This window comes from Cavia porcellus, unplaced genomic scaffold (genome assembly GCF_034190915.1).
Source record: "Cavia porcellus strain 051 isolate PalLab524CR breed Dunkin Hartley unplaced genomic scaffold, mCavPor4.1 scaffold_17, whole genome shotgun sequence".
Classification (NCBI taxonomy): Eukaryota; Metazoa; Chordata; class Mammalia; order Rodentia; family Caviidae; genus Cavia; species Cavia porcellus.
This window is the reverse complement of record NW_026947500.1, coordinates 45,322,970-45,348,966: the sequence shown is the minus strand read 5'-3', so window position 1 is coordinate 45,348,966 and position 25,997 is coordinate 45,322,970. Positions and strand designations below refer to the sequence as shown.

The following is a 25,997-nucleotide window of genomic DNA, read 5'->3' as shown; positions in this document are numbered from 1 at the left end:
TTTCAGATCCTGAGCTCCGGCCTGCCAGTGGCCACTGCATCCAGAGCAGGCCACACAGCCGGGGAGGGGGGCGCGCCAGACCATCCTGCCCACCTGGCCTCCAGCCCAGTGGCTACTGCTCCCAGATCCTCCTAGAAGGCCAAGGTGTTGGACCTCAAGGCCTCAGCGGTCTCAGCCCTGGCCCTTGGTGCTAGGGGCTGGAAGGCAAGGGCCCAACAGAAGGTGACCTCTTAGCCTCTGGCCGCCTGGGCCGCGTCCCTGGCCTAGTCCTGCAGGATGGCAGTTGGCAGGGATGCTGAGCATCATGGGGCCACCATGGCACAACCCACCTGTTGTCACCCAGCCCTGAACCCACATGCTACAGGGCTGGGATCTCAGGGTATTGGTGTCCCTGAGCTGTGGCAGTGGCATCTACTCTGTCAGGATGTGGCCTTCTCTGGTCTCAGTCCCTCTCCCCTGGCTGTCATAGCTCACGGCTCTGCGGCTCCACCACGTAAGAGACCTGGGAGTGTGTGGACACAAGTGTCTTCACAGCCAGGCCTGGGGCTGAGGGTGGGACCCGAAAGACGGGGCTTAGTGAGACCCACCTGAGCCCTGTGGGGCGCACAGGCTCCAAGGTGCAGACAGTAAACCAAGGCCCAGCAGAGGGACCCAGCCACTCAAGTGCCTGGACCCCACCCTGGACCTGGAACTGGAGCCCTGCATGTCCGGCAGCACCAAGCCATGGTGACACACTTGGGTTCCACACCCAGGCCTGAGGGAGCCCCTGCTCTCTGGCAGGGCCCCCACCTCCGAAGCCGCCTGCACATGCGTCCCAGGCCTGTATACACTCTCCCTCCACACACCCTTATGGGCTCCCCATGACACTCCCAACACAGGGCACTGGAGGCCAAGTGGCCTGGGTAAGACCCGTGTGGCCACTTCAGCATGGGAAGATGCCTGGGTGGCCCCCAACTCCTGAGAAATTCTGTACAGAATGAGGGGCCCCCCACCCATCAGCACCCCAGGGTTCATCTGCAGACAGAGATGGCCTTGGTCCGGCCAGGGCTATGGGCAGTCGTCATGGCAACAGAATGGCCTTCTAATGAGATTAAGGAAATCGGCCAGCTGCCACTGACTGCTTGTGTGGGGCCAAGCTGCAGAGGGGATAGAGGTGTGGGGTGCTCTCTGCAGGCTGTCCCCTCACCAGGAAGGCCTGTGGGGCCCCCTACTGTCCCTGCCCACTGCATTCCCCTTGCATGGCCTCTCCAGCAGCCAAACCAACCCCTGCCTCAGGACCTTTGCATAGCCACCACCTCACTCTGCATCTTGCCCCAGCAACCAATCCTTCCTCCATTGCTTAGGGCCTGGTACTTGCCTGTGTCTGCGTATCACCCCCACCCTGTCACCCCTCGGGGCCTGGGAAAACTTGTGGAGTGGCAGAGGCACTCAAAGCATGGCTGGGCACAGCAACAGCTCACAGACAGCACTCAAGGCCTGGGGACTGTGTCTCCTGCAGGACACAGTCCCCCTACCCTGTCAGGAGGGGAAACTGAGGTTCCAGAATGACAGAGGTCAGGGGTGCGGAATTTCCAATCTGGTGCAGGTGGTGCAAGCACCTGACAGAGGGGCTCGAATGCCTGACCCACAGCTCCCCACAGGCGCTGAGCACTTGAGCCCTGGGTGCTGTAGGGTACACATCTGGAGCCAAGCTTAGCACCAGCCAACTTTGCAGGGCCAGTTTGGCTGACACAAGAGCAGCTTGCCCTCTGCAGACGCCATGGGTCAGCCTGGCACGGAGTACTACTAGTGTAAACAGGAGACCGTCATCTGGCCAGACAGATAAGGTGTTGCCTGCAGGAGCCTGCATTCCTGCTGGGGACAGGTGTCAAGCACTGGGTGTCAAGACATCGAGGAGATGGCAAAGAAAAGGACAGCAAGACTGGCAGGTGTAAAGGTCCTGGGGCTACAGGCAAGGGGCCTGAGGACTATACGGGCAGCTGAGGGAACAAGAGCATCTTGTATGCTGACAGCTAGCACTCTTCCTGCAGCTCTGGGTGGAGCCACCCCGCCCTGCCCTGCACTCGCAGTGGCTAAGACCTCAGTGTCCACACATGGCCTGACCAGTACATATCCCCCAACCCACATCCCAGCAGGCAGGGCTCCCCTGCCTCCCCAGAGGGGGTGAAGCCTCGCACCCCCAACTTTTGGGCTTCTGGACCATGAGCTTCTCTGTGGCTCTGAGGGCAGAGAGAACAGCACATCACAGGGGCCAAGACGAGGCTGGTACCGGCTGCGTGCCATCATCCCCCAACCTAGAGACTGAGGCGGGAGGATCCAAGTTGGAGCAGCCTGGGTGCCTACTGAAGCCCTGCTTCAAAATAAAAAGGGTAAGCTGGGTGTGGTGGCTCACACCTGTAATCCCAGCACTCAGGAGGCTGAGGCAGGAGGATCCTTGCAAGTTCGAGCCAGCCTGGGCTACAAAATGAGCTCAAGGTCAGCCTAACTGCATAGTGAGACCCTGTCTCAAAGACAAAAAAATAAAAAAATAAAGGGCTGGAAACGGCTCCATGCAAAAGCCTGGGGTTCACTGCCCAATAACAAAGAGAAAAAGGCCTAAAAGCATTTCTCAGAGACCCAACACCGTATGGGTTGGGCTAAAGACTTCACACTAAAAACCCCACCTCACAGGCCAGAGGATGCCATCCTGCACACAATGGGGTTTGCCACTTCACCACACACTGCCTGGGAGCCTGGGCAGCGACAGGGGAGGGCATGGGGATGCCGGATCAGAGGGCGGACACGTGTGGGATGGGTCGGGGATGCCCGCGTTGCTGTGTGGGAACAGCACTCTGTGGTGGGGAGGCAGCTTCCCCCACACTGTCCCTGCTCCATCAGGCATGGAAACATGGGGCGTAGTGCAGGATCCAGGTCCAGCCCCCAGCCCCCCGGAGCCCGGGTCCCTGTGGCCCCCACTGCCCGTCTTGGGCCCCGCCACCCAGATGCTCTGCATACAACATGGACAGTGTGTGGCCCAGCTCTGGCTTCTCTCACCGCGCACACTCTGAGGGTCCCCACACCGGCCCAGGCCTGGCGGCCCTGCTGGTGCAGACGCCACAGTTATTTGTTTATGGACCCACTGTTGGACACCTGGGTTATTTCTCACGTCTGGGCCCCTTCGAGTCATCTGCCGGGAGGTACAAGCATCTGGTTGCTGTCTGCTTTATTTATTTTTTCCATGGCTGGAGTTTGAACCTAGGACCTTGAAGCTGTCCACCACCGAGCCCCAGCCCCAGTCCTCTGTAGTTCATTTTGAGGCGGGCTCTTGCTAACTTGCCTAGGGAGGGCTCAAATCTGCCATCCTCTTGCCTCAGCCTCCCACATAGCGGGTGCCATGGGTAGGCACTGCTATGAAGAGGCTCTGTGTGCTCCCTGCTGAGGGCCCAGCACCCTGCAGTCCCAGAACCCTGGGACTTGCTTGGCCTCTGCCAGGAAGCGCTCCTCTGAGCTGCCTCTAAGGCTCCTTGGCTGTATTCCCATTTCTGCCGCCTGTGCCTGTACCGTGCTGGCCTCAGGCCCCACTGCCCTCTGCAGCCAGGAGGCTCTGCCCTGCATTTCCCTGCAGGGGTTTGGGAGCTGAGCTTGGGCCTGTGGTGGTGGCCGTGTGGTCACCCACTGTGGTGCTGCCAGGTCCCCAGGCCTGGCCCAGGGGAACACTGGGTGTGCATGGTGCTGGCACATGGCGCCCAGGCCCTCTGAGCGGATGTGCTGCCCCTCCCCGCCCCAAGTGTAAACACAGAGGAGGCTCCCAGCGCCACAAGGTCGGTAAGCGCTTCCTCGCGGTGTCTCTAATCAGGCGGCTCCAGACTTCCAGCTGGCGTCCCCGAATGGAGGAGCGGTGGTGGGTGGGTTGGTCCCAGGGTAGGGAGGCGCAGCTGACTGCCCACTCCAGGGACCCCATGGTGCCAGCTGGCCCAGCGCCAGCTCTGAATGGGGCTCCCCAGCCGCCTGAGCGGGAGGAGCTGTGCCTCAGCCTCCATCTGCCCATAAGGAAACCAAGGCACCGGAGAGGGGGGTTCCCCTCGGGCTCTTCCCCAGCCACAGTCACTCCAGTGAGAGACCCCTCATACTTGGGGAGGCTGAGGCACCCCTTGCTGAGATTAAGCAAGACACTGTCCCAGGATAAACATGGGAAGGGACTGGGGTGGGGCTTGGGGTAAAGGCCCCAGGTTCCAGCCCTGCACTGCACACACAGCACCTCCCGGCACCTGCCCCCCCCCCCCACTGCATCCCCAGGCTGCCCGTATCTCCTGCCACTGGGCCTCGTACCCACGTGCCTTGTCTAGAACCTTCTCTCATTGCTTGGCTTGTGTTTTTGCTGTTTTTCAGTCCTGAGGACCCAGGGCTTTCAAACTGAGCTGCGTCCCCAGTGCTATGTATGTCTCATTTTGAGACTGGCTGTAAGTCACTAAGCAAACTGTGCTGTGTTGGAGCTTGTACTCCTCCTGCCTCAGCCTCCCACAGCGCTGGGCTGACACGGTGTATGCCACAGTGCCCATTGTGACAACCATTTTTAACCCTGGTGACCATCCAGAAGCCCCATCTGCGCAAACGGTCACCTGGCCGGCCACAGCACACCCCCAGGACATGCATGGACACAGCGTGTCTCTCTGACACTAGGCAACCATGGATGCCATTAGTTCAGAACCTGAAAATGGGTCACCCTGGAATGGGTTGCCACAGCCGAGGCCCACAATCCTCCTAGGATGAGGAGAGCTCTGGGCCCTCGGCGTCCAGACCCGAGAACGGTGCTCCCAGATGGTCAAGTGCTCCTAAAGAGGAGCTCCACGCTGGCCACTCCTGTCCAAGAGGCCTGTGACATGCCCCGCGATGCGGCAGGAAGGGTGGCCAGTTCTACAGGGCCAGGTCAGCCACAGGGCTCTGCTGGTGGGGATGAAGGCACCCCAGGGTGTGGGCTAAAGCTGCCACCACACAGCAGGGTCAGCTGGGCAAGGCCAAGGAGGCCAGGGACATGGACCTCTGGGGAGAGGCCTACAGGGAGCCAGCACAGGGAATGTTGGGGTACAAGGAGCAAGACAGGGTGAGGGCTGCTGCGGAGGGGCAGGGCCCGGGCAGGTCGCCCTGGGAGGGGGCACCCCGAGGGAAGCCCAGAGCACTGGGCCAAAGGTGGGGTTTGGGTCCCATCGAACTCCACGCCAAGGCTGAGGGACAAGCTCAGCTGCAGCCACACCCGAGGGACTCCTGGCCCACCCCTCACTCAAGGTGTCTCCATAGGAAGTGCACTGTCCATGCAATGTGGGACAGGCTAGGGCTGCTCGAAGGGTCCAGGGGCCCTAGGGCATGGGGTTCTGCATCCTAGAAGGGCTCAGCCCAGGGCCAGTAAGGAAGGCACATGGGATGACTGACCCTGAGGACCCCTTCCCAGCCTGCAGGGACAACCAGGTCCTGCTGTGCACCAAGCCCCTTGACAAGGACCCCAGGGCTGTGGGACCAGGCTGAGGCACAGGCTGGGATGGACCCCAGGGTGAGGGTGCCTGGAAGGTCCCCGGCAGGGCTCTCTGCCAGGTGATGGCTGCTCAAAGCCTCTGCATTTCAGGACCCAATGCAAGTGAGCCCGATGAGCCTGACACAGGGCCTGTCTCTGTACAATTCATTCTGTGCAGCTCACTGAGCTAGAGAGGCCTGGGGAGGAGGATGGGGAGAGGCCAGTAGAGGAGGTGGAGCAGCAGGAGAAAGTGGGGAGCAGACGCAAAGGTTAGACATGATGGTACACCGATAAGCCCAGCACCCTGGGCGGCTGAGGCAGGGGAACCTTAAGCTCAAACCTGACCTATGAAACTTGCTTTTTGTTTTGGTTTTTTTTTTTTTTTTTTGAGACAGGGTCTTGTTATGCAGTTCAGGCTGGCCTTAAATTCATTTCACAGTCCAAACCAACTTCAAATGTGTGATGCTCCTCCTGCCTCAGCCTCCCATGTGCTAGGACTACAGGTATGCAACACCATACCCGGTTTATCCCAGGCAGTGTCGCAACACAATGAGGCCGCATCTCGGAACTAAAGTAGCAGAGCACCGGGGAGGCCTTCAGCACAAAGGCCCTGGGCTCAACCTCTGATACCACAGGGCGGGGAGGTCATGAAGCCAGTATGCAGGACCAGGACAACACAACCACCAGCACACACAGATGGCTAGCAGCCCCTGGTGGGGAGGCCCCCCTCTGCAGCCCAGCCCTGCCTGTCTATGAGTCCTGGAGGCCAGGCTGCAGCGCCCCATCTCTGCCCCTGCGTGCAGCCCTCCCCTCCCTGCCTTCCCTGGGTTTTGGTCCCACCGTGCTCCATATGCTGCTGTGTGCTAAAGCCCCACTTCCACATGCACATGGGGGCCGTCCTCCATCCTCAGCTCTGAGGGACATAGACCAGGAGGCAGGTAGAGGCTGAAGCCCAGCCTTGCAGGTAGTAGCCTGGGCCTCCCCTCCCTCCCCAGGCCTCAGGTTCCTTTTGGAGCAGGGATGACACAGGGCGGAAATGACTGGGACCAGCAGGCAGGTGGCTGGCAGCACCGCAGAGCCATCTAGCAGGAAAACGAGAGCCTCGGTGACTTTCCTGCCCACCCCAGTAATCCTACCCTGGGAAGCTGGCCTGAGGGAACCAGTCCAGGCACAGGTTTATGTGCAAAGATGTCCTTGAGTCCTCCCTGGAGTCCCTGGAACAGAGTCCTTCCTGGGGGAACCAGCGCCCAAGGCAGGCAGAGCCAGGGGCTGGGGCTCAGGTAGAGGGGCCTGCTGTGGCTTCCAGGACATCTCCATGGCCCAGCACCATGATGCCACCATGGCCAGGCCATGGAGCAGTGCCCAGGAGGGCTGGCCAGACCTCCACAGGGACAGGCATGTGTCAGGTGCTTTCCTGTCAACCCCACACTCTGAGGCTGAGACAGGAAGATTGTTGCAAATTCGAGGCCAGCCTGAAATACGCAGTGAGACCCTGTCTCAAAAGACAGACGACCCTGGGCTGGGGATTTAGCTCAGCAGCATAAGAACCTGCCTTGCAAGCGCGTGGTTGTAAGTTCGATCCCTCATACTGATTAAAAAAAAAAAAAAAAAAAAAACACAGAAGACCCCAAACCATAACAAAACCACACAGGACAAGAGTGGCTATCCCCAGGAGTCCAGCAGCCTACAGAGGAGCAGACTGAGGCCATGTGTGGAACAGCCACTCAGGCCACCCCTTCCTCTGGCCAGGGACGAGGACCCCCTGAGCTATAGGAAGGGCCCAAAGATCTCAGGTTCCTTCTCTCCAGGTCAGACACAGGCCTGAGCCCTAAACCCCAACAGACACCAGGATGCCCCAACCAGGAGGGATGGCAGGGCACAGCAGCCAGAGCTGGAGAAGCAGCAGGGCTGGAGGCAGGTTGGCCCTGACACATGCATGTTAGATCAGAGGCCCGGAAGAAAGGACACCAGGGTGCCTGGGGTGGCAGGCAGAGGGCTGTGCAGTGCTCTGGGGTCATGTACTGAGGGGCCTGGGTGGGGTCTTGGAGGAGTAATGGCCAGCCACAGCTTACTGGTGGCCCTCATGGCACATGGGGACAAGGCATGTCTGCAGAGAGCTGTGAAGAGTCCAGCAGAGGATGGGCAGCCTTGCCCATGGCTGGTGTCCTCAGTCAGGAGAAATGCCCCAGAGGGGAGCGTGGGTCCATGGGGAAAGAGTATGCCAAGAGCCCCCGGAAGCTACAGGGTGCAAGGAAGGGCCGTCCCCTGAAGTCCTGGAAGGCAGTGTGGTCCCAGGTGGCACTTTATTATAGCATTGAGGCCCCAGGACACTCTCACATGGGGGTTCCCCACCCAGACGTGAGTTGGGGCCTGTCACACCCCATTCTTTGGCTTCCCAGATATGGGCCATTGAGGGTGAGGCAGGAAATCCTGAGCAGTGCCTCGCCTTTCTAGTCTTCTCCAGGGCTTCTGTCTACACAGCAAGTGATAGGCCTGCTACCAGGAACCTATGGCTAGGCCCTCTGGGCCCCACAGCTGGCCTCAGCCCCAGCCTTGGGCTAGGGACCAGGAGATCAGCTCTGCCTTGGGGCACACAGCCAGGCCCCCACCTCCACGTACTTGGCCCTCCATTCCTGCTGAGCTGCACTTGAGCTGAGCACCAAGCCATCCAGGTGGAGTGAGAAGGAGCATTACACGGGCATGAAAAGGCAGGAAGCGCTAACACTTGCTGGGCTATAGAGGAGCCCTAAAGACAGGGGCCAAGGGACAGGAGTCTGGCACTGAAGTCCACCATGGGTGGGCTCTGTCCACATGCAAGGGGCATAGCGGTACAGCGCAGAGACCAGGCCGGGAGCATGGCAGGACAGGGAGGGAGCACCCCTGCAATGGCTCCTCCTGAGGGTGGGAATGCTCTAGGGCCACAGGCAGCTCCTGGTCAGGGGACACCATGAGCATCCTACACACCAGCGCTCACCCTAGCAGTAGTTGCCTGACATGAACGTTGCCAGGTTAGTCACCGACCCTGTGCCATGGACCCCCTGGTAGCCTCACCAACCAGTCCCCTCTTCTCTCCTCATGGAACCTAGCTCTGGGTATCACTGTGCCACCTCTTCACCTGTGACTGGGAGCAAGGATCCCAGGTTCCTGAATGCCTGCCTCAGTTTCCTCATCCCAGGTAACATGTTACAGGGACCCTGCACAAGCAAGCACAGCACCGGAAGGGGAGGAGAGGGGAAGGGGAAAGGGAGAGGGAGGGCAGTTGGAGAGGAGGGGGTCCCGTTGCTGCCCAGAAGCCCATGGGCCGGCTGCATTCACGGCGGGGAGCAGACCTTTTGTGGTGTGATGTTAAATCTCTTCACCAGTGGCCTGCATGCCGCTGCCTCCCCCAGAGCAGGCCTCGTCCCAGCAGGGAGCCCACCCTAGGAGAGGATGCCTGGGGCTCCTGCGCTGTGCCATCTTGAAAACATCAGGCCTGGTTTCTGACACATGCCTGACCCGGCCCTGGGGCGGTGGGCCCAGCTGCATGGCAGACATGCATGTCCGGTGGGACAGCGCTGCTGATCAGCTCACAGACCCTGCGCTGGGCGTGGGACGGCTCTCCGCTGCAGGCCTCCACACTGAGCTGCCCAGGCTGAGCTGGAACTTGGAATCCGCCCGCCTCAGCCTCCCAATGTGTCAGGATTGCAGGCTGGTGTTGCACACCCAGTTTCCGGTCACACTTCTCGAGGGTGCATGGGTCCCACATTGTGGACCTAGACAGCCTCCCCAGGGCCACCAAGCCACCTCCCCATAGGATAGCATAGTAGGTGAGACAAGTGTGCTGCCCTCGTTACCATGAGCCCAAAATAGCCAAGACGCTCCATTTCTGCAGCACAGCCTGCTGGCATTGCATAAGCACACAGGGAGCCCCACGCAACCCCGAAGACCGGGGCTCAGCCAGGACCCTGGATGTCAACCCTGCTCAGCTGCCCAGACTTCCCAGGCCCCGCCTGAGTCTGCCTTCAGCCCGAGTCTGGGCCAGCACCAGGCTGGAGTCCCCACCGCACCTCCCTCAATCTCTAAGGCCCCGCCCCAAGCCTGGCCTGCATTGCTTGTACCGGCTACCCGCAGGACCTCGTCCTGGGCAGAAAGCCCTTTGCATGCGGCTGCTATAGACCTGCTTCTCCTTTCTGCTTTATTAATTCAGTTCAAATGGTGTCATCTCCTTTTTTAAACATGCCAGTAGGTTTCCATGCTATTTAAAATAAAACCCAACCTGCTTGGCAATTTGAGATGTTAAAGGAGTTACTGCAGGCCTTGGTGAGAGGAAAACTTGTGTCCATACACAGGCACACACACATGTGCACCCACACCACAGGCAGCACTGGGGAAAGAGCCAAAGGGGCATGCGAATGGCCATCGATGGTGACAAGTCTACAGTGCAGAGTATTACTCAGCCAGGAAAAGTAGCAGTGCGCTCATGCATGCCACCACATGGGTGCCACCCTGGACCCTGAACCTGGGGGACACAGGGAAGAGAGGGATGGGGAGCAGCTGCAAAGAGTCAGGTCCTCCTGTGGCGGGGGTGGAATGTCCGGGACAAGTCAGAGGCGCTGGCTGTGCAACAGGGCAAATGTGCTGAAGATGCCAAACTGCTCTCTGTGAGTGGTGGCTCCCATGTGACATGGAGTTTGCCACATGAGCAGTGCAAGCAGGGGTGGCCTGCCACGGCCTAGCATCCCGATCCTCTGCTCACCCCTCCTGCTACCCATGGTACCCTGGCACTGCCTTCATCTGGGCTGTGTGAGGTAAGGGCCCCTATCCCACAGCAGTGTCACTGGGGGCCCTGGGCCAGGTTGGCATCAGCATCTGCCTGGCCCCATATGAGCAGAGCACCCTGGGGTGGGCACCGGCATGGGCATCCCTCATTCTCCCGCCAGAGTCCTGCAGCTATGTACGCCCGTGTGTTTGCACACTCGTGCACTGCTCCACACCCACTCGGCACACAGACTTGCCCAAACCTGGCCTCCGGCACCCTCCCCTGCCCCTCCACCCTGCCCCTTGCAGGAGCTGGTGATGAATGATGTGGTCCCCTGGCTGGCAGCCCGCCCAGCAGCTCCTATGCAGTACACAGCCCAGTTCAGCCCAGCACTAGCAGCTTGGTAAGAGGGACATCCCCGAGCTGAGCCGGTGTCACCAGTCAGGACACCTCCTGAGCCAGTGCACAGCATGTGCCTCACCCACCCTGCTTCAAGCCAAGCATGGCTTTGTAAGTGGCCAGGTCCAGTACCGAGTCGCAGAGACAGGACAGACAGGTGCGGCCACTATTGCTGCTACTACAGCAGAGGGCAGCCCAGCGTACAGACCTACAGACACAGCAGGATGGGGAAGGGTCAGGAGGCTTGGCAGAGACCCCCAGAGTGGACACAGCACAGGTCACCCGTCCTGGCAGCCTGACCCCGGCCAGAGGGTACCCAGCTCCGGGTGCCTCCGAGCCACCGACACAACTGAAGGCAGAAGGCGTGGACAGTGTCCCCGGGTCACACAACTCCTCGACAACACATGTCCCCTCCCAGGGAACCTGAGGTACACCCTGATAGGCAGGAGGCCTGGCCGGTGGACGCTGCAACCCTAAGGGCAGAGGGACACTTCCAAAAACTGCAAATGGTGGTCGACTTTTCATTGCCCTTTAACTTTCGTGTCAGATCCACTGCCCTCTGCTGATGCCCACACCGTGCCCACGGCAGCCTCCATAGGAGGGACTCATGACTCCAACTCTTGGCCCTAAGAGGCTTGTACAGCTGGTGGGCACACAGTGGGCTGCAGGCCAAGGCCACCTCAGCCAGCTATGCCCCTGCGTCTCGCTGCAGCCAAGCAGCCGTGTGGCCTGACCCCAGGTGGAGGGGCAGCCCCCTCGAGAGGCAGGGATGTCAACATGGCCATATACTTCTGTCTGTCACAATCATACTCCCAATGCCTAGAGGCCTGTGGACCTCGAGGACAGGGACGGGGATGGGCACAGGAGTGTGTGGCCAGCCTGGGTGGGGTGCCTTGCTGAATCCTGCATGTCCGGCCTGGCTGGAGGCACTGGTCTCCTGGGGCGGGCAGGCACTGTCCCCAGGCAGGGGACCAGGGCATGGGAGCTCTCAGCAGGGAGATAGTGGCACCTATAGACAGGACACACTGTGCCCACCTTCTCCACTCCAGGGCAACCACAGCAGCCCCGGACTCCTGGGTTGGAGGCGCAGGGATGGAGTGGGTGGGTGGGCAGAGATGGCCTGGCCAAGCTAGGGGGTGAGTACAAAGCCGCAGACGACGCAGCTAGGGCTCAAGGAGCAGTGGGGCCGAAGTGTAGGAGGGGAGGGGAGGGGAAGAAGTCACGGCTGGGCCGGCGAGTGTACAGGGAGCAGGTATGCTTCCACCTCCTGCTGACCCCGGGTTCCTCCCCAGACTCTGACCCACACCAGCCCACAGGGCCCGCAGAAGGCACCAGACCTCCTGCCACACAGGGCCTCACCCCTGCAGCCACGGGCTCCACCCCTGCTGCCCAGCCCTTCCTAGGTTTTCATTGTGAGACAAGGTTTCACCAGGTACTTAGCACCCAGTGACCTTGAACTCAGGCTCTTTCTGTCTCAGCCTCCTGAGCAGCTAAATAATAGGTGCACCACTGCTCTGGCTGGAACTGTCCCTTTCACCTCAGTGCAATGCCCTCTGCCTCCAGGCAGCCTTCTTGCAGGGAACCCAGAGTGCTGGCGTAGACACAGTGACTTCCCACAGGGCATCTCAAGAGTCAGGGCCACACGGGAAGGAGGGCCGGTTACTGATGGCGTCTACATGGCCACCCTGACCAACACCTGACAGCTCAGTGGACAAGAAAATCCATCCCTAAATTCATACAAAACTTCAAGGGACCTCCAGTATCTAACAGTCTCCTTTTTTAATAGTGTACTTTAGAGACATGGTGGCTGAGGCAGGAGGATCGCTGTGAGTTTGAGGCCGGCCTGAACTATGTGGTGAGTCCCTGTCCCAAAAAACAAAAACAAAACAAAAAGAATATAATAAACTCAAAAGTAAAACATGAAAAAGGGCTGGGAACACAGCTCAGTGGGAGGCCCTGGCTGCATCCCTAGTACTGAGAATGTGAGAACAGCACAGTCCCCGCATGGTGACAGATGTGCAGATCAATAGGACCAGAGAGCCCAGAAAGAAGGCCTCTCAGTCACCATCTCAGCAATAGCATCCCAGTAAAGGATGGGCTGGTGTGGGGCACAGGGCTTCCGTGTCCAGAACGCCCACAGCCTCGAGGTCACAGACTTGAGGGCTTTTCGGAGCTGGCCAGGTCCGGAGTATGGGGCTGGACGGATTCACAGTACAGTGCTAGGAATGCCTGGTGTCTGCCCCGAGGAGCCAGGAGGAGACAGAAGGGACAGAAAGAGCCGAGGTCACTTTTCACTGCTTTTGTTGTCTTCTGCCCACTGTGAACGGCAGCACTGCTGCAGCCCACCCGGCCTCGGAGACAGCTGGCTGTGCTTGGGAGCCTCCACACACCTCAGCTCAGTGAACCTCTCAACTCTGGGTGTCAGTCTCCCTCTCAGCGAGGAGCAAGGAGCTGAGACACACGTGCGACAGGAGCAGTGGGGCCCTTCCCGAGGGGACACCATGTATGGATGTGCTGCAGGAGGACGAGAGGCCAAAGGCCACTGTCATGGAGCTGGGAACTGAACCCTGGAGGTGTAACTGAAGCTACGGGCGATGAGACTATAAATCTGCAGCTACACACAAGCGGAGCTATAACACTCCCCGAAGAAGATGGAGGAAAGGCTTTGCAGCGCTGGGTCTGGCTGGTTTCCTTGGATCAAAAAGTAAAAGCACAGGCAACAAAAGAAAAACATAGAAATTGGACTTGGTCCGAATTGAAACCATTTGTGCATTAAAGGCATGACCAGCAGAAAGGGAAAGTCCTATTCCCAGGGAAGGAGAGGAAATATTTGCAAATCGTGAAGTTGATAAAGAATTAACATCCAGAAGATGTACAAGGATGACCCAATTTAAAATGGCCTGCGAGGAGCTTTCAGAGACATTTTTCCAAAGCAGGTACAGCCACAGCCGGCAGGTGCGTGCAAAGGGCTCAGCCACGCTCCACACCTGGGAGGCAGAGCAGGGCAGCACACATAGCACCTGGTAGCCTGAGCCATACAACACAGGAAACTGGTGGGGGGCGCACATCTGTCATCCCAACACTCTGAGAGGCTGAGGCAGGAGGATCTCAAGTCCAAGTCCAGCCTAGACAACTCAGCAGACTCCAAGACTCAGCCTGTCTCCAAATTAAAACAAAATTTAAAAGGGCTAGGAATGCCTTCACTGTAAAGGCGCTGGGTTCAATCATCAGTTCTAAAAAAACCAAAAAACAAAAACACAGAAAAACCCCAAGAACCAGCTGGGCACAGTGGCGTAAGCTGTAATCTTGGCTACTTAGGAAGCGAAATCAGGCTGACTGCAAGTCTTCGGGGGGCCAAGGTCGCTGGGCAAGGCCCTGTTTCCAAGTTTAAGATGGGAAACGTAAACCAGGCTGGTGGCGTGGCTCAGGCGGCAGTGCTCCCCTCATCTGTGGACTCCATGCAGTGAACCGGTGGCATCTGTCAGCTACTTGCAGGTGTCCACCCCACACCTGCACAGCCCCCTGCAATGCCCACACGGCTTGGCTACGAGGGGCCGTGCTATCATAATTTCCAACACGAAAGTGAGGTGCAGAGTAGGAGTGGGGGCAGGAATGAGCCCCCAAGGGGTCTGGGGTCTCGGCACAGGGTTCATGGGCACCACTCACCCTGGACAGCAGCATGTACCCCCACATTGCCTGCTCATTCAAAGGCAGCTACAGAGGACTGCGGTTCCTGTGCCACACAGCTGAGGCTGGGGCGGCATGGGGTTCTCCAAAGGTTAAAGCTGGGGCCCCGTCCCAATCACAGCCACTGCCCACACCTGCCTGGGGCAGCACTGCGATGTGTGATGGAGGGCAGCTGGGAGCTCTGGGCACTGATGACTGCTGAGCGCCTGTACAGCAGAGGCTGCGGTCCTGCTCAGCCAGCCCAGTGACCTGCCCGGTCACCCTGACGCTTCCCTGCAGAGACCAATGGGCCAGGGACCAGCTGGCACCACCTCCTGCCTCTGCAGCCAGGTGAGCTGTGCCAGATGCTCGGAGCAGGCAGGAAGCCTTGGGCCTCCAGCTGTAACTGAAGTTTGGAAACACAAATGGTTTAATTTCCCTACAAGCCAAGGCACGGGGCTGGGTGTGTGTGTGTGCGTGAGCGCCTGCGCGTGTGTGACTGTGTGTGTGAGGCCCTGGGCTCCACCCTGCCCCTCGGTGGGGGGGGGGGGCGTGAGGAAGGGGCAGGTTTCCTATGGCATAAGCCGGCAGCCTGCAAATCCCTTGAAGAGCCCAGCACAGGGGCACATGCATCACCCCAGGTACCTGGAGGCTGGAATCACAAATTCAAGCCCAGCCCAGGCAACTTAGCAAGACCCTGTCTCAGAATAAACCAGAAAGGCTGGGAGACATACCTCAGCGCACGGCTGGCGTTCCAGCCCTAAGATAGAAAAGAGAGAGAAGAGCAACGTCCTGGAGACACGGTGCCCCAGAGCCAGATGGCAGTGTGCACAGGCACCTGTAAAGGAGCCTCCCCAGGCCCCGTCCTCCCGGAGTCTCTCGGCCTGGGCCCAGCCACAGGCAAAGACTCTGGGCACCAAGTCCAGGGGCAGTAGGATTCTGTGCAGAAATCAGGACCTGCAGTGTCCACTGCAGAAGTGACACTATTTATCATTCTGGGCAGTGGCCACTGGGAGCCAGGACAGGCTGTGTGACACACGAGCCTTGCGCGCCAGCTTCCTGGGTTGTGCGGTGCTGGGAGGAGCTCTGGGCCTCCTGGCCACCATAAAGCAGCACCCTAGCCCCAGCCTCAGCCTTGGCCCTGGTCAGCACCTGCCACCCCCAGTAGGGCCGCACCCCTCCGGGGTTTGTCCCTGTCCCTATCCCTGTCCTTTTCCTCAGGGCTCTGATCTGCAGACCCTCCTGCAAAGTCAGCACCCGAGGCCAGGGCTCCAGCAGACTGCAGCCAGTGCAGACTAACTGCAGGAGGGACAGGCCTTCCGGCCCACCCCAGCCCGCAAGCTGGCCATCTCACACTGTCTCAGGGAGCGCAGAGGGCAGGGTGGGAGTCCCCAGAGCCCACTGGCTCTGATGCTGCCCCTACCCACCGTGGGCGTCAACAGGATGTGGCTGGAGTGGTAGGGTCACAGCTTGGAATGCCACTCCCACTCATGCTCCTGCTGCAAGGCCTCAGCCCCAGAGCACCTGGGGAGGAGGACAGGGCCCAGGTCACAGTGGGCATGCTGGAGACTATCTCCCATAGAGCACAGCTCAGGGGCCCAGGATGGCCTGAGACCATCTACAAGGACCTGCTGTGCACACAGGGCATACGCCGTGCCACACTGTGGGCTTCTAGGTACCCACTGCGGACCTACTAGTGCTGTTGCAGACACACTATGCATCCACTGCCTATTTGCTGGATGCCTACCCAGTGCCCACTCTGTGCACATCAAACATTTGCCCCTGAATGTTTTTTTGAGACAGGGTCCCACTAAGTTGCCTAGGCTGGGCTCAAACTTGCAATCCTCCTGCCTCAGCTTCCAAAGCAGTAGGCTCACAGGTGTGTGGGCCTCCCCTTGAACCCCCAGCAGCATGTGGGAAGTACATGCCTACACTGTAAGACCAATCCTCAAGCTGCACCATGAGCTTCTCCCATTTGCCATAGAGAGAGTACAGCCCAGGGCAGAACTGGGTCCCCAAGCAGCACCTCACCCCCCAGTGCATGACCCGCACCCCACTGAGAAGCGCTCCGACAGGCTTCACCTCCTCTCAGCAAATAACCAATATTGACTCTGTGTGCAGCAGCTTCCTTGTTTGCGCACCTGGACCCCCATCTGGCCAGTGGCCTGTACCACCCACTGGGCAGGGAACAGCCTCTGCTCACAGCCGGCTGTGCATGATGAGGCAGCCCAGGGAGAAGCGGGGGATGAGGTTGAGGACATGCCCCAGCCCATAAGGACCCCTTCTCTGTCCCCTCAGCTTCCCCACAGCAGCAGGCCTTTGATAGCCCCAGTGCTGTCCTCCCGAGGGCCCAGGCCTCCCTCCTCCCTTCCTTCCAGCAGGGTGCAAGGCATGGGATGGGCACACAAGGAACAGATGTGGGGATCGCAGGTCAGGGAGAGCCAGGGTCAGCACTGCCCTTCTACCGATGCCCAAGAACAGGGCTCTGCGCTGGCTCCAAACCCAGCTCCATCTCGAATACCTGCCTCCAGGGCCCCTATCTGCTCTGGGTCACAGGTCACCGCCAGTGTCCTGGGCCTAGACACGCAGGGCCCAGCCAGGTCATTCCTGCCATGCCTGTGCCTGCCACCCCTGCGCCACCCCACTGGAGCCCACCCTGGCTTGGCACTCACAGCTAGCACCCTCCCACGACCAGCACCCTCCCATCAGGCTGCTGCCCACCAGGTGGCCTTGGAGCCCAGGGCTGCAGTGCAGAAGTGGGGTCCTGGGCTGGCCCTGTAAACACCTACGGCACGGGTGCTCAGAGCTAGTGGGCACCCACCAGGCTGCAGTCACAATGCTCACACCGTGGGGTCTCAGCATGGCTGCATGAGGAGGAGCCTGGGTTGGGGTGCCTGGAGCCCCAAGGAACGCACAGCAGCATCTTCAGTCTCCACCCACTGGACACCAGCAGCACTTCTCCTACCCTGTTCCTGACAGCCAGCAATGCCCATGAGGCCTCCTGGTGCTCCTGTGGGACCCTTCTCTCAGCCAGGCTGCCCACATCTCCACAACGCCCATGCTGGTCCACTCAGCAGCCAGCCCCACAGAGAGCACCAAGGGCAGAGCCAGGCATGGACAGTGCGGAGCTTACGCTGGGACACTCAACGGCCACGAGCAGGGAATGAGAGCAGGACAGAGGCTGTATCACACTGTCCACTCCGCACTGATGTCCAGAGCCACAGGTGGGTGTGATAAGCATGCGGCCTGCACACCAAGACCTAACTCAGGCCCTTTCCACAAACTTACAAAATATGCTTTCTAAAAACTAGGGACATCACAGTAGCACAAGCTACTGGCAAGCGCAAGGTCCTGAGTTTGATTCCTGGCATCAAAAAAATAATAATAATAAAAACAAAACCTGTATTTTCACCACAAACCTGTATCCTTCCACCACAGGACCAGTGTGAGAACCCTGCAAACTGTACAGATCACACACTGTGCGCACCCAGCTACCCGCCCGGCTTCCAGTCTTTGCCGGGGACCCTGCACAGGCCCACCACTGAGCCCTGTACCTGTATGTAGCTGGTGCTCTGCAGGTACCCTGGTTGCGCAGTGTCCGACTCTGGATCGCTGAGAGTCTAGTGCTCCCTGACACCCCCACCCCGACTTCTCAGGGAGCCTCTGCAGGGTAAGAAAGACACCACCTCAGCTTCCAGCTCACATGTATGGGCTCCCCCATCTCACTATAGAATCTGATGAATGCCTAACAGACGCTGTGCCCCGATCACTGACTCTTGAGGTCCGTGGCAGACGTGTGACCCCCTTTACTCCGCCCAACCCCAGTGCAGCCTGACTCTGAGGGCCTTTGGCCTCCAGAGTGGCTTCCATGCTCAAGACAAGGGGCACCTCTGTGCCACCACCCGGGGCAGTGTGTTATCTACCTGCGGATCTAGATGCTCAGACCTCCAAGCAGGGTCCTCTACCCTGTCCAGCCTGCCCAGTAGAGTCTCAGGGAGCCTGGGGTTACCCCTTGAGCTCCCAGAGGCCCCAGAGGACCGGCCTGTGTGCCCCATCTCCCCGCAGCTCTGGGTGGCCAGCCTCACCCTGGGCTGACCTGTCACTCCTGCAGAGGCTTTACAGGCCTTGCAGCTGCTACCACAAAACACTGGACTCTGGCAAACTCTGGCAATGTCACACAGAAGCTGTCACAGACACCACCCATGTGAAGTGGGTATGGCCTGTGTTCTAATAAAACTTTATTTACAAACACAGGCACCATGCGCCCAGCCCTCACCTAACAGGGGAAGTTGTCAATCTTGGGGAGGTCATGAGAGGCACCCACCCAGGGATGAAAGGCTTTGCTTCTCTGTGAGCGCTGGGATACCTCAAAAAACAGTGAAACTGCGGCTACTCTCAGGGAAGCCAGAGAAGCCCACGCCCGTAATCTCTGCTGCTCGGGAAGCTGAGGCAAGGAAAAGTGCGAGTTTGAGAGGAGTCTAGGCTACATAACAAGACCCTGTCTCAAGACAGGGAAACAGGAAACAAAACGGCCTAGGGCCAGCTCCTGTACCGTGGTAACAAACAGTAACAGCAAGCCTGAGGGCCACCCAGGGAAAAGGTAGGGAGCCTAGCCACAGTTCCCACCCCACAGCTGGCAAGGCCCCACCTCACCCAGCCCGGCTCCCTGTCCTACACACACTGCAGGGCCATGAAGCCCTCTGGATTTGCTTAGCAGGCCACTGTCCTGGCCCCGGTGCCCTAAATCATGCCGGGCTGAGCGCAGGCACTTGGGCAGATCCTGAGCATGGTGTCCACAGCAGACTGGTAGTGGGACCAGCCCAGGAGTCCACCTATACAGTGGAATATCACTCAGCCAGGAAGAAGGGGGCAGCCCAGACCCATGCAACATGCAGATGGAGTATGAGACGGTGACACTGAGCTAGAGGCGCCTGACAGCCATGTTGCATGTGACCTGGTGACAGGGCAGGTCCAGCCCATAAAGCCCCAGAGATTGGAGGGCCGGCTGGTGGGACAAAGCCTTCCAGGGTGGAAATGGCCTGGAGTCATAGAGGCAATGGCTTCATGACAGTGACCTTGACTGACTGGCACCCCTGAGCTCCGAGCTGAAATGCTTTGCTCTGCTCATGTGGCTTTCGGCTTCCATCTCAATGCTTCTAAACGGGAACAGCCCAGCCTGGCCCTCAGGGTGTCCTGAGCTGGCCATGCTGAGCCCAGGACCACCAGGGGAGCACTGCAGGCAGCTGGGAACCTGTTGGGGGGGCCCTTCCTTCACAGGGATGCCTGGACCAAGCAAGACTCCTGCTGTGCACAGGACACAGAGCAAGGCCCTTAGCCGGTGCAGACCGCGGGGCAGCACACTCAGGTTCCTGTGGCCACCACTTCCAGGAACGGCAGGAAAGGACAGCTCCCAGGTCCAGACCATGGGGAAACTGAGTCATACAGAGGCACACAGGCTGCCAAGCAACGAACCCATCTACCTTGCTTCCTGGTTTGCTATGAGATAGGATCTTACAAGGTCATCCAGGCTGGGCTCCAGCTTCTGGGCCCAGGGCATTCTCCTGCCTCAGCCTCCTGTGTGACAGGGACCACAGCTGTGTGCCATCACGCCCTGCTATGTTTTCAGCATGGGGATGGCACCCAGCCCTCTGCACTGAGCTGCGTCTTTGCCCTTTCTATTCTTTAATTTTATTTTTTTTTATTTTTTGGTACTAGGGATCAAACTCACAATCCTGTGCTTGCCAAGCAGGAACTTGCACCACTGAGCGAAACTCCTAGCCCTTATTTTTTAATTTTATTCTGAGCCAAGGTTTCACTCAGTTCATGACAGGCTTAGTCTCAGCTGCAACTTGCATTCCTCCTGCCTCAGCTCTGCCTGTTCCCAGCAGCCACTGTGGGCCTGTTTCCCCATCCGCAAGATGGGGGGGGCGCGTCTATGGGGGTAGTCCTGAGCATCAACTTTCAGGTGACGGGAACACTGCTGGTGCAGCCAGGGCCACCTCCACCCTCTCTTGGAGATGCTCGGCCACTCCACACCCAGGCCCACTCTCAAAGCCCCACCCACACCACACATACCAGCAACTTGGAAGGCTGAGGCAGGAGGGTCTAAGTCTAGGGCAGAGTTCCTCTCATCTTGAATAACAAAAAGGCCAGATGTTGCTCAGCAGCAGCGGGCTTGGTTGGCACATGTGAGTCCCTGAGCGCCGTCCCAGTGAAGCACAAAGAAAGATGCAATCTGAAGTCCTCACTCTGCATCTGTCTTGGTGCTCGGTGTGGAGCTGGGGACCCTGGTTCCCAGCGGTGGAGGATGCAGGACACAGGACTCAGGATGCAGTCTGGGCAATGAAGACCTCGCCCTGCAGCAGCCCTGCCACCCTCTCCGCCAGGCAGTGTCCCCAGGGTGCTGGGCACCGTCAAGTGGGTGCAAGACGACCTGGGCTCCATGGGCTCCGGGTTCCCTGGCTATGGCCCAAATGCCCCTCTGGCCTACATCTTTTGGCCTCTCCCTGTGCCCGGTGCAGTCTCCCCACAAGGATACGGCAGGTGGATGAGGCCACCCTGCACCCGACCCTGAGCCACCGCAATCACAACTGTGGGAGCTCCTCTGCAGCCAGGCAACTCCCAGGCCCAGGGTGGGCCATACTCAGCCTGCTGCAGGCCATGCTCAGGGACAACTGCGTGGGTGCTGAGGCCGCAGATGGTCCGAGCGGTGGCAGCAGCCAGCTTGGAGGCAACAGTGCCAGCACCAGAAAGAAGGCCAGTGTGGGAGCAGCCTCCACACTCTGTCACCTGAGCCCCTGCAGGGCACACTCAGGGCCTAGGCCTGCTCTGTCCAAAGCGGCACGGAGCCACCAGTCCCAGAGACCCTGCCAGGATGCTGCCAGCTCTTCTGTTAGGTCACTGTCTTCTGTGACAAAGTCTCTCTACATCCTTGTTGTCCAGGCCACTCTTAAAACACCCAGCCTCAAGTGACCCTCCTGCCTCAGTGTTCCGGGTACCTGGGACCACTGTGCCTGGCTGACCAGAGGCTTTCCTGCCACCAGCTCAGTGGCCCATCACCAAGAGACTCCTAGGATCCTGAGCCCCAGCTGGTGGGATCTGGCAGCTCTGCTGTCCAAATGCCACCAACACCCACTCGCCCTGGCCTTCCCCTGCCCAGCTTGTCACACTACCCACCCCACTCACGGCCATGACCGCCTCCTAGGGAGAAGTGACAGCACCAAACAATGCCACTGGGTGCAGGGCCACAGAATACAGGCATGGCAGCACACACCCATCACCCCAGCCACTCAGACGGCTGAGGCAAGAAGATCACAAGTCTGAGGCCAGCCTGGGTAACTCATTGAGACCCTGTCCCAAAATGAAAAATGACAAGAGATGGGGAAGGGCTGCCAAAAAGAAAGGACACCAATGCCTAGGGCAGCACAGTTCCAGCAGTAAGAGGGTGGAAACCAACCAAGCGTCCAAATGTGGGTGACAGGGGCACAATGGCTTACATAATGGGGGGGCCTGCAGCCTCATGGAGAAGAGCGCCGAGGAGCACAGTGACCCCCATGTAACAGCACAAGTGGCCTCTCTTTCTCCCTCCCTTCCTCTCTTCCTTCCTTCCTTTCTGTCTCTTTGAGACTGTCTCACTACACAGTTCAGGCTGAGCACATCTTTCCTGAGGGCCCACTTTCCTGAGAGCTCACTTTGCAGCCCAGGCTGGCCTGGAACTCACAGCGATTCTCCTGCCTTAGCCTCCTGAGTGCTGGGATTTCAGGCATGCGCCCACTACACCTAGCTCTTGCATTTGTGATCAGTTTCACACCTTGTGTTTTGCCTCCAAACATTTTAAAAAGGAACAAAACGCTGATGCAAGTTGTGACATGCATAGATCTTAAAAACAGGCCATTGGTGACAGACGTTAGACACAAAGGCCACACGGTGTGTGACTGATTTGATACAAAATGTCCCAAACGGGGGATTCGGGGGATTCGGACAGAAAGCCGATTAGTGACTGTCAGGTCAGAGGCTGGAGGAGGGGACAGGGTCTCCTTGCATAGAGGGAAATGTCAAAGCCACTTGTGACAGCTGCATAGCTGCACAAAATACAACCCACTGAAGGAGCTGGGGCCCAGAACACAGTCCTCGGGCTCCTCTGCACATAGACAGCAACCCCACAAGTGCTCAGCACAGAGGCTCTGCGTCCCAGCCCTTTCTTTTTTAATTTTAAGACAGGGTCTTGCCAAATTGCCAGGTTGCCCAGGCTGGATTTGAAACTTTCCATCCCCCTGCCTCAGCCTTCCAAGGGCTAGGATGACAGATGTGCACACCACACCTGGCTCAGGTACTGTCAGTTGGATCTGAGGCAGCTGGTGGCACATCTTCCGCAGCCGGGGCACCTGGCCTCCCCATGCCTGCCCAGTCCAGAGTCCTTCTCAGGCTCAGGCACCTCAGGATCCAGCCTGCCAGTCCTCCACAGTGGCCACCCCCAGTGTCACTCCATCATTTCTCTCCCCTGCATCCCTCCACAGCTCCCCAAACACCCAGCCCCAGTGCTCTGTGTACCTCTGGGTCCCCATCCCCATCACCCCTTCTGGGATGCACCAGGGAGCAAAAAGTGTCACTGGGTGAATGAACGAGAGGCTTTAACTGGGCTGGATTCTGAGGTCCAGAGAGGTTAAGAAACCCACTTGGTGCCACATAGCAGAGTGTAACAGCTCTCCGCTGAGGGTCCTGCACACAGGGCTGCTGTCCTTACACATTTTCGGCAGAGGAGCCAGAGCAACTACAGTGCCGCCTGTCTGCAGGTGCCAGCATCCTGCCATCTACTCAGGGCCAGGCGCCAGGCCACAGCAGGCCACTGATGGGCATTCGATTGGTTATGATGACCAAAAATACCTACAGGTGTTATCAAGCCACCCCTGGAGAACAGCTGCAGAATTGCCCACAGAAAACCCCGCCATTCGTCTACGCCCAGTGCAAGTCCACCTCAGTCCAGGACCCACAGCTCCCAACCAGGTACAAAGGAGGCTACAGAGAGGGAAGAGATGAGAAATCTGTACCTGGGCCAGTAGAACGGCACCTGCAAATCCTCCAGTCTTTGCAAACTCAATGACCAACAAGCAAACCACAAACACAACACATGACTATCCAGGGACTACTACTAAGCTGTGAAAAGGAAGGAGGCACTGATGCATGTGACAACACAGGTGAACCCGAAAACACAATGCCAAGGGACAGCAGCAGACAAAGCCACACAGTGTGTGACTGCTCAGACACGGCATGTCCAGAGCAGGGGAGCCACAGGGACTAGAAATACATCAGGGGCTGCCAGGATCAAGGAGGCAGTGGATGGGCCCCTCTCTGCATCCTGGAACAGCAACAGAGATGTTCAGCACACAGATCAGTGTGTGTTCAACAAACCCACAGAAATAGAAGACACACTTCCCAGGCCATAGGGTGACGACTTCAGGAGAAAAATGAGCAACTGATTATAAAATAATAGGATCCAAAAATTCCATCTGAGAAGTAGGACTGCAGGGCAGGCCGAGCACATCTTTCCTGAGGGCACATGGTGCAGGACACAGTCCCACCAAGAGACAGGGAGGAAGCCAGGACAGCAGAGCTGCAGGTCTGGAGCTGCCAGGCACTGTACCCCACCCAGCCAGGCCGGGGCTCCAGCCACGAAACCTCCCAGGGATATGGCAGGGCACCTCTTGGGCTGCCAGGAGCTGGCAGAGCCAATGTGCCCAGCCACCCGAGGCCAAGCCATCCCTCAACCCTGATACCCTGATCCACATGTGACCAGCTGTTCCAGTCCCACTGGGAGGAGCAGTGACAGGTGCCCACCTCAGAGGCTGCATGGGGAAGAGACAGCTGCTTCCCCTCCAAGTTCCTGCACTCAGTGCCTTCTGGAACCCTCTCTGGGTCCCCACTGGGGGCAGCAGTTGAGCTCCCATCAGGTGTCCCAGAGGCACGGATACCGGTCCCACACCAGGTGTGTCCCTACCGCAGCACCCAAGCAGGACACAGATGACAACCATGCAGACACCCTTCCCCCTCAAGAGGCAATGACGCAGGGGCAGCAGCTCCCCTCTGGTCCCAACGCCTGTCCCCCACCCAGGTCCCAATGATGTGTGAGCACCGGTCCCTGCCCAGTGACAACTGAGAAAAGAGCCTGGTCCTGCCTGCATCCCCATGATGTGGGAGCGCCTGCACCGCGACTCCCAGCTCACAGAGCTGCTTCTCAGCGGCACTCAGGTGTTACTCAGCAGGGTCAGCAGTGCCCCCAGGTGGTAGAGGCGGAGAGGGGGCTAGCTGTCCCCTGCCAAGTCCTGCTATGGGACACAGCCCCTCCAGGTGTGCAGAGGTGGGCGGCCATCTCCTTCAGGTAACGGCGCTAGAGTGGCACCTGTCGTCCTCTCCCGGCACCTGTCCCGCCCCAGTAGCAATAGGAGAAGCACCTGCCGCCCAGGTAGCGATGCCGTGGGACCCGCGCCGCCCACGACTGTCGCTGGGTGGGAACCTGTCCCCGAGGGCCGCGCAAGCCCCGCCCCCGCCCCGCCCCGCCCCCGCCGCGCGCCCCCCGCTCCGTGCACGCGCCGGACACGCGCCCCCTCCCCGCGCCCTCCCGGCCGGGTCGGCGCCGGCATCCTCCATACCCGCGCGGCCCGCGTCAGGCTCAGGTCCTTCATGACCTCCTCGAAGGCCGCCGTCTCCTCCGCCTGCTTCTGATTGTGCAGCGCGATCTTCTCGCTGAATTTCCGCGGATTGTTCGAAGTCGCCATCTTCTTGCCGCCGCCGCCGCCGCCGCCGCCGCCTCCTCCTCCTCCTCCTCCTCCTCCTCCACTACCTCCTCGCCCCCCCCCACTCTCCCGCGCGACCGCGCAGGCGTCGACCGGGCCCACGAGCGGCCGGCAGAGCGCAGGCGTAGCGGCGGGTGTGAGCGCGGCGCAGGCGCACGGGAGCAGCGCGCGGCGCGGGGGCGAGGGCGCATGCGCGCGCCTCGGGGGGCGCGCTCGTGACGGGTGGGGCGGGGGAGCGGAGCGAGTGGGAGCTTCGGCGCAGGCGCAACAATCCGCCGCCTTGGCCCGCTGGACAGCGGCCGCACGGGCGACGACAAGTTGGCGAAGGGCCTGGGGTTATTGAGCCCCCCACGAGAGAGACAGCCTATTCTACGTCCTCCCAATTTACAAAGATAGGCCAGGCACATCCGGCGGACAGACAGCAAGCTCCCCAAGGCTGACCCTGGGCGCGGACCCGGAGCTGTATGTGCGTTCATTCAACCTCATCCGTTCACTGCACGAGTGTGAAGCGCCCACTGTGCTGGGCAAACTGGGGCGCGCATGAGCAGGCAGTGGACCCGTTCTTTTGGAATGTTCAGTGGAGGAGGGGGAGGCAAAACCCACGAGTGACCAAGAAGACCACTGATGGGAAGCTCGAGAGCGACAGGAGGACCACCAACCAGGGTCAGGGAGGCAGGGATCCTCAGCCTCAGTCCCTGACCCGTGGACGCAGAGTCACCCTCACGCCTTCCTTCTCCTCTCCCACGTATTTCAGCCCTGAGGACCAGAATCGCAGAGGCTCAGCCTCCTCGCTGCGTACTTCCCCAGCCCAGGCCTCGCGCCAGGATTTCTGCCTTGCCGTGAGGTGCCAAGGGAAGGACCCAGGGAATCCCACCCACGGCCGCCTGTGTCGGGGGCGGAGCCTCTCCGTGGCAGGGAG

General features: G+C 59.4%; 1 protein-coding gene across 14 annotated transcripts in view; it reads right to left on the bottom strand.

Annotated features, from left to right (window-relative positions):
- The window catches only part of Crtc1 (CREB regulated transcription coactivator 1), a 47,766-nt gene extending 22,633 nt beyond the window's left edge, over positions 1-25,133 (bottom strand). For all 14 annotated transcript variants that reach the window (XM_063228011.1, XM_063228014.1, XM_063228012.1 and 11 more), the window contains exon 1: positions 24,935-25,133. In XM_063228011.1, the coding sequence (XP_063084081.1) occupies positions 24,935-25,060 (126 nt within the window). In that variant the 5' untranslated portion in view covers positions 25,061-25,133. The remainder of the gene's footprint in view (positions 1-24,934) is intronic.
- Positions 25,134-25,997: the final 864 nt, after the last annotated feature.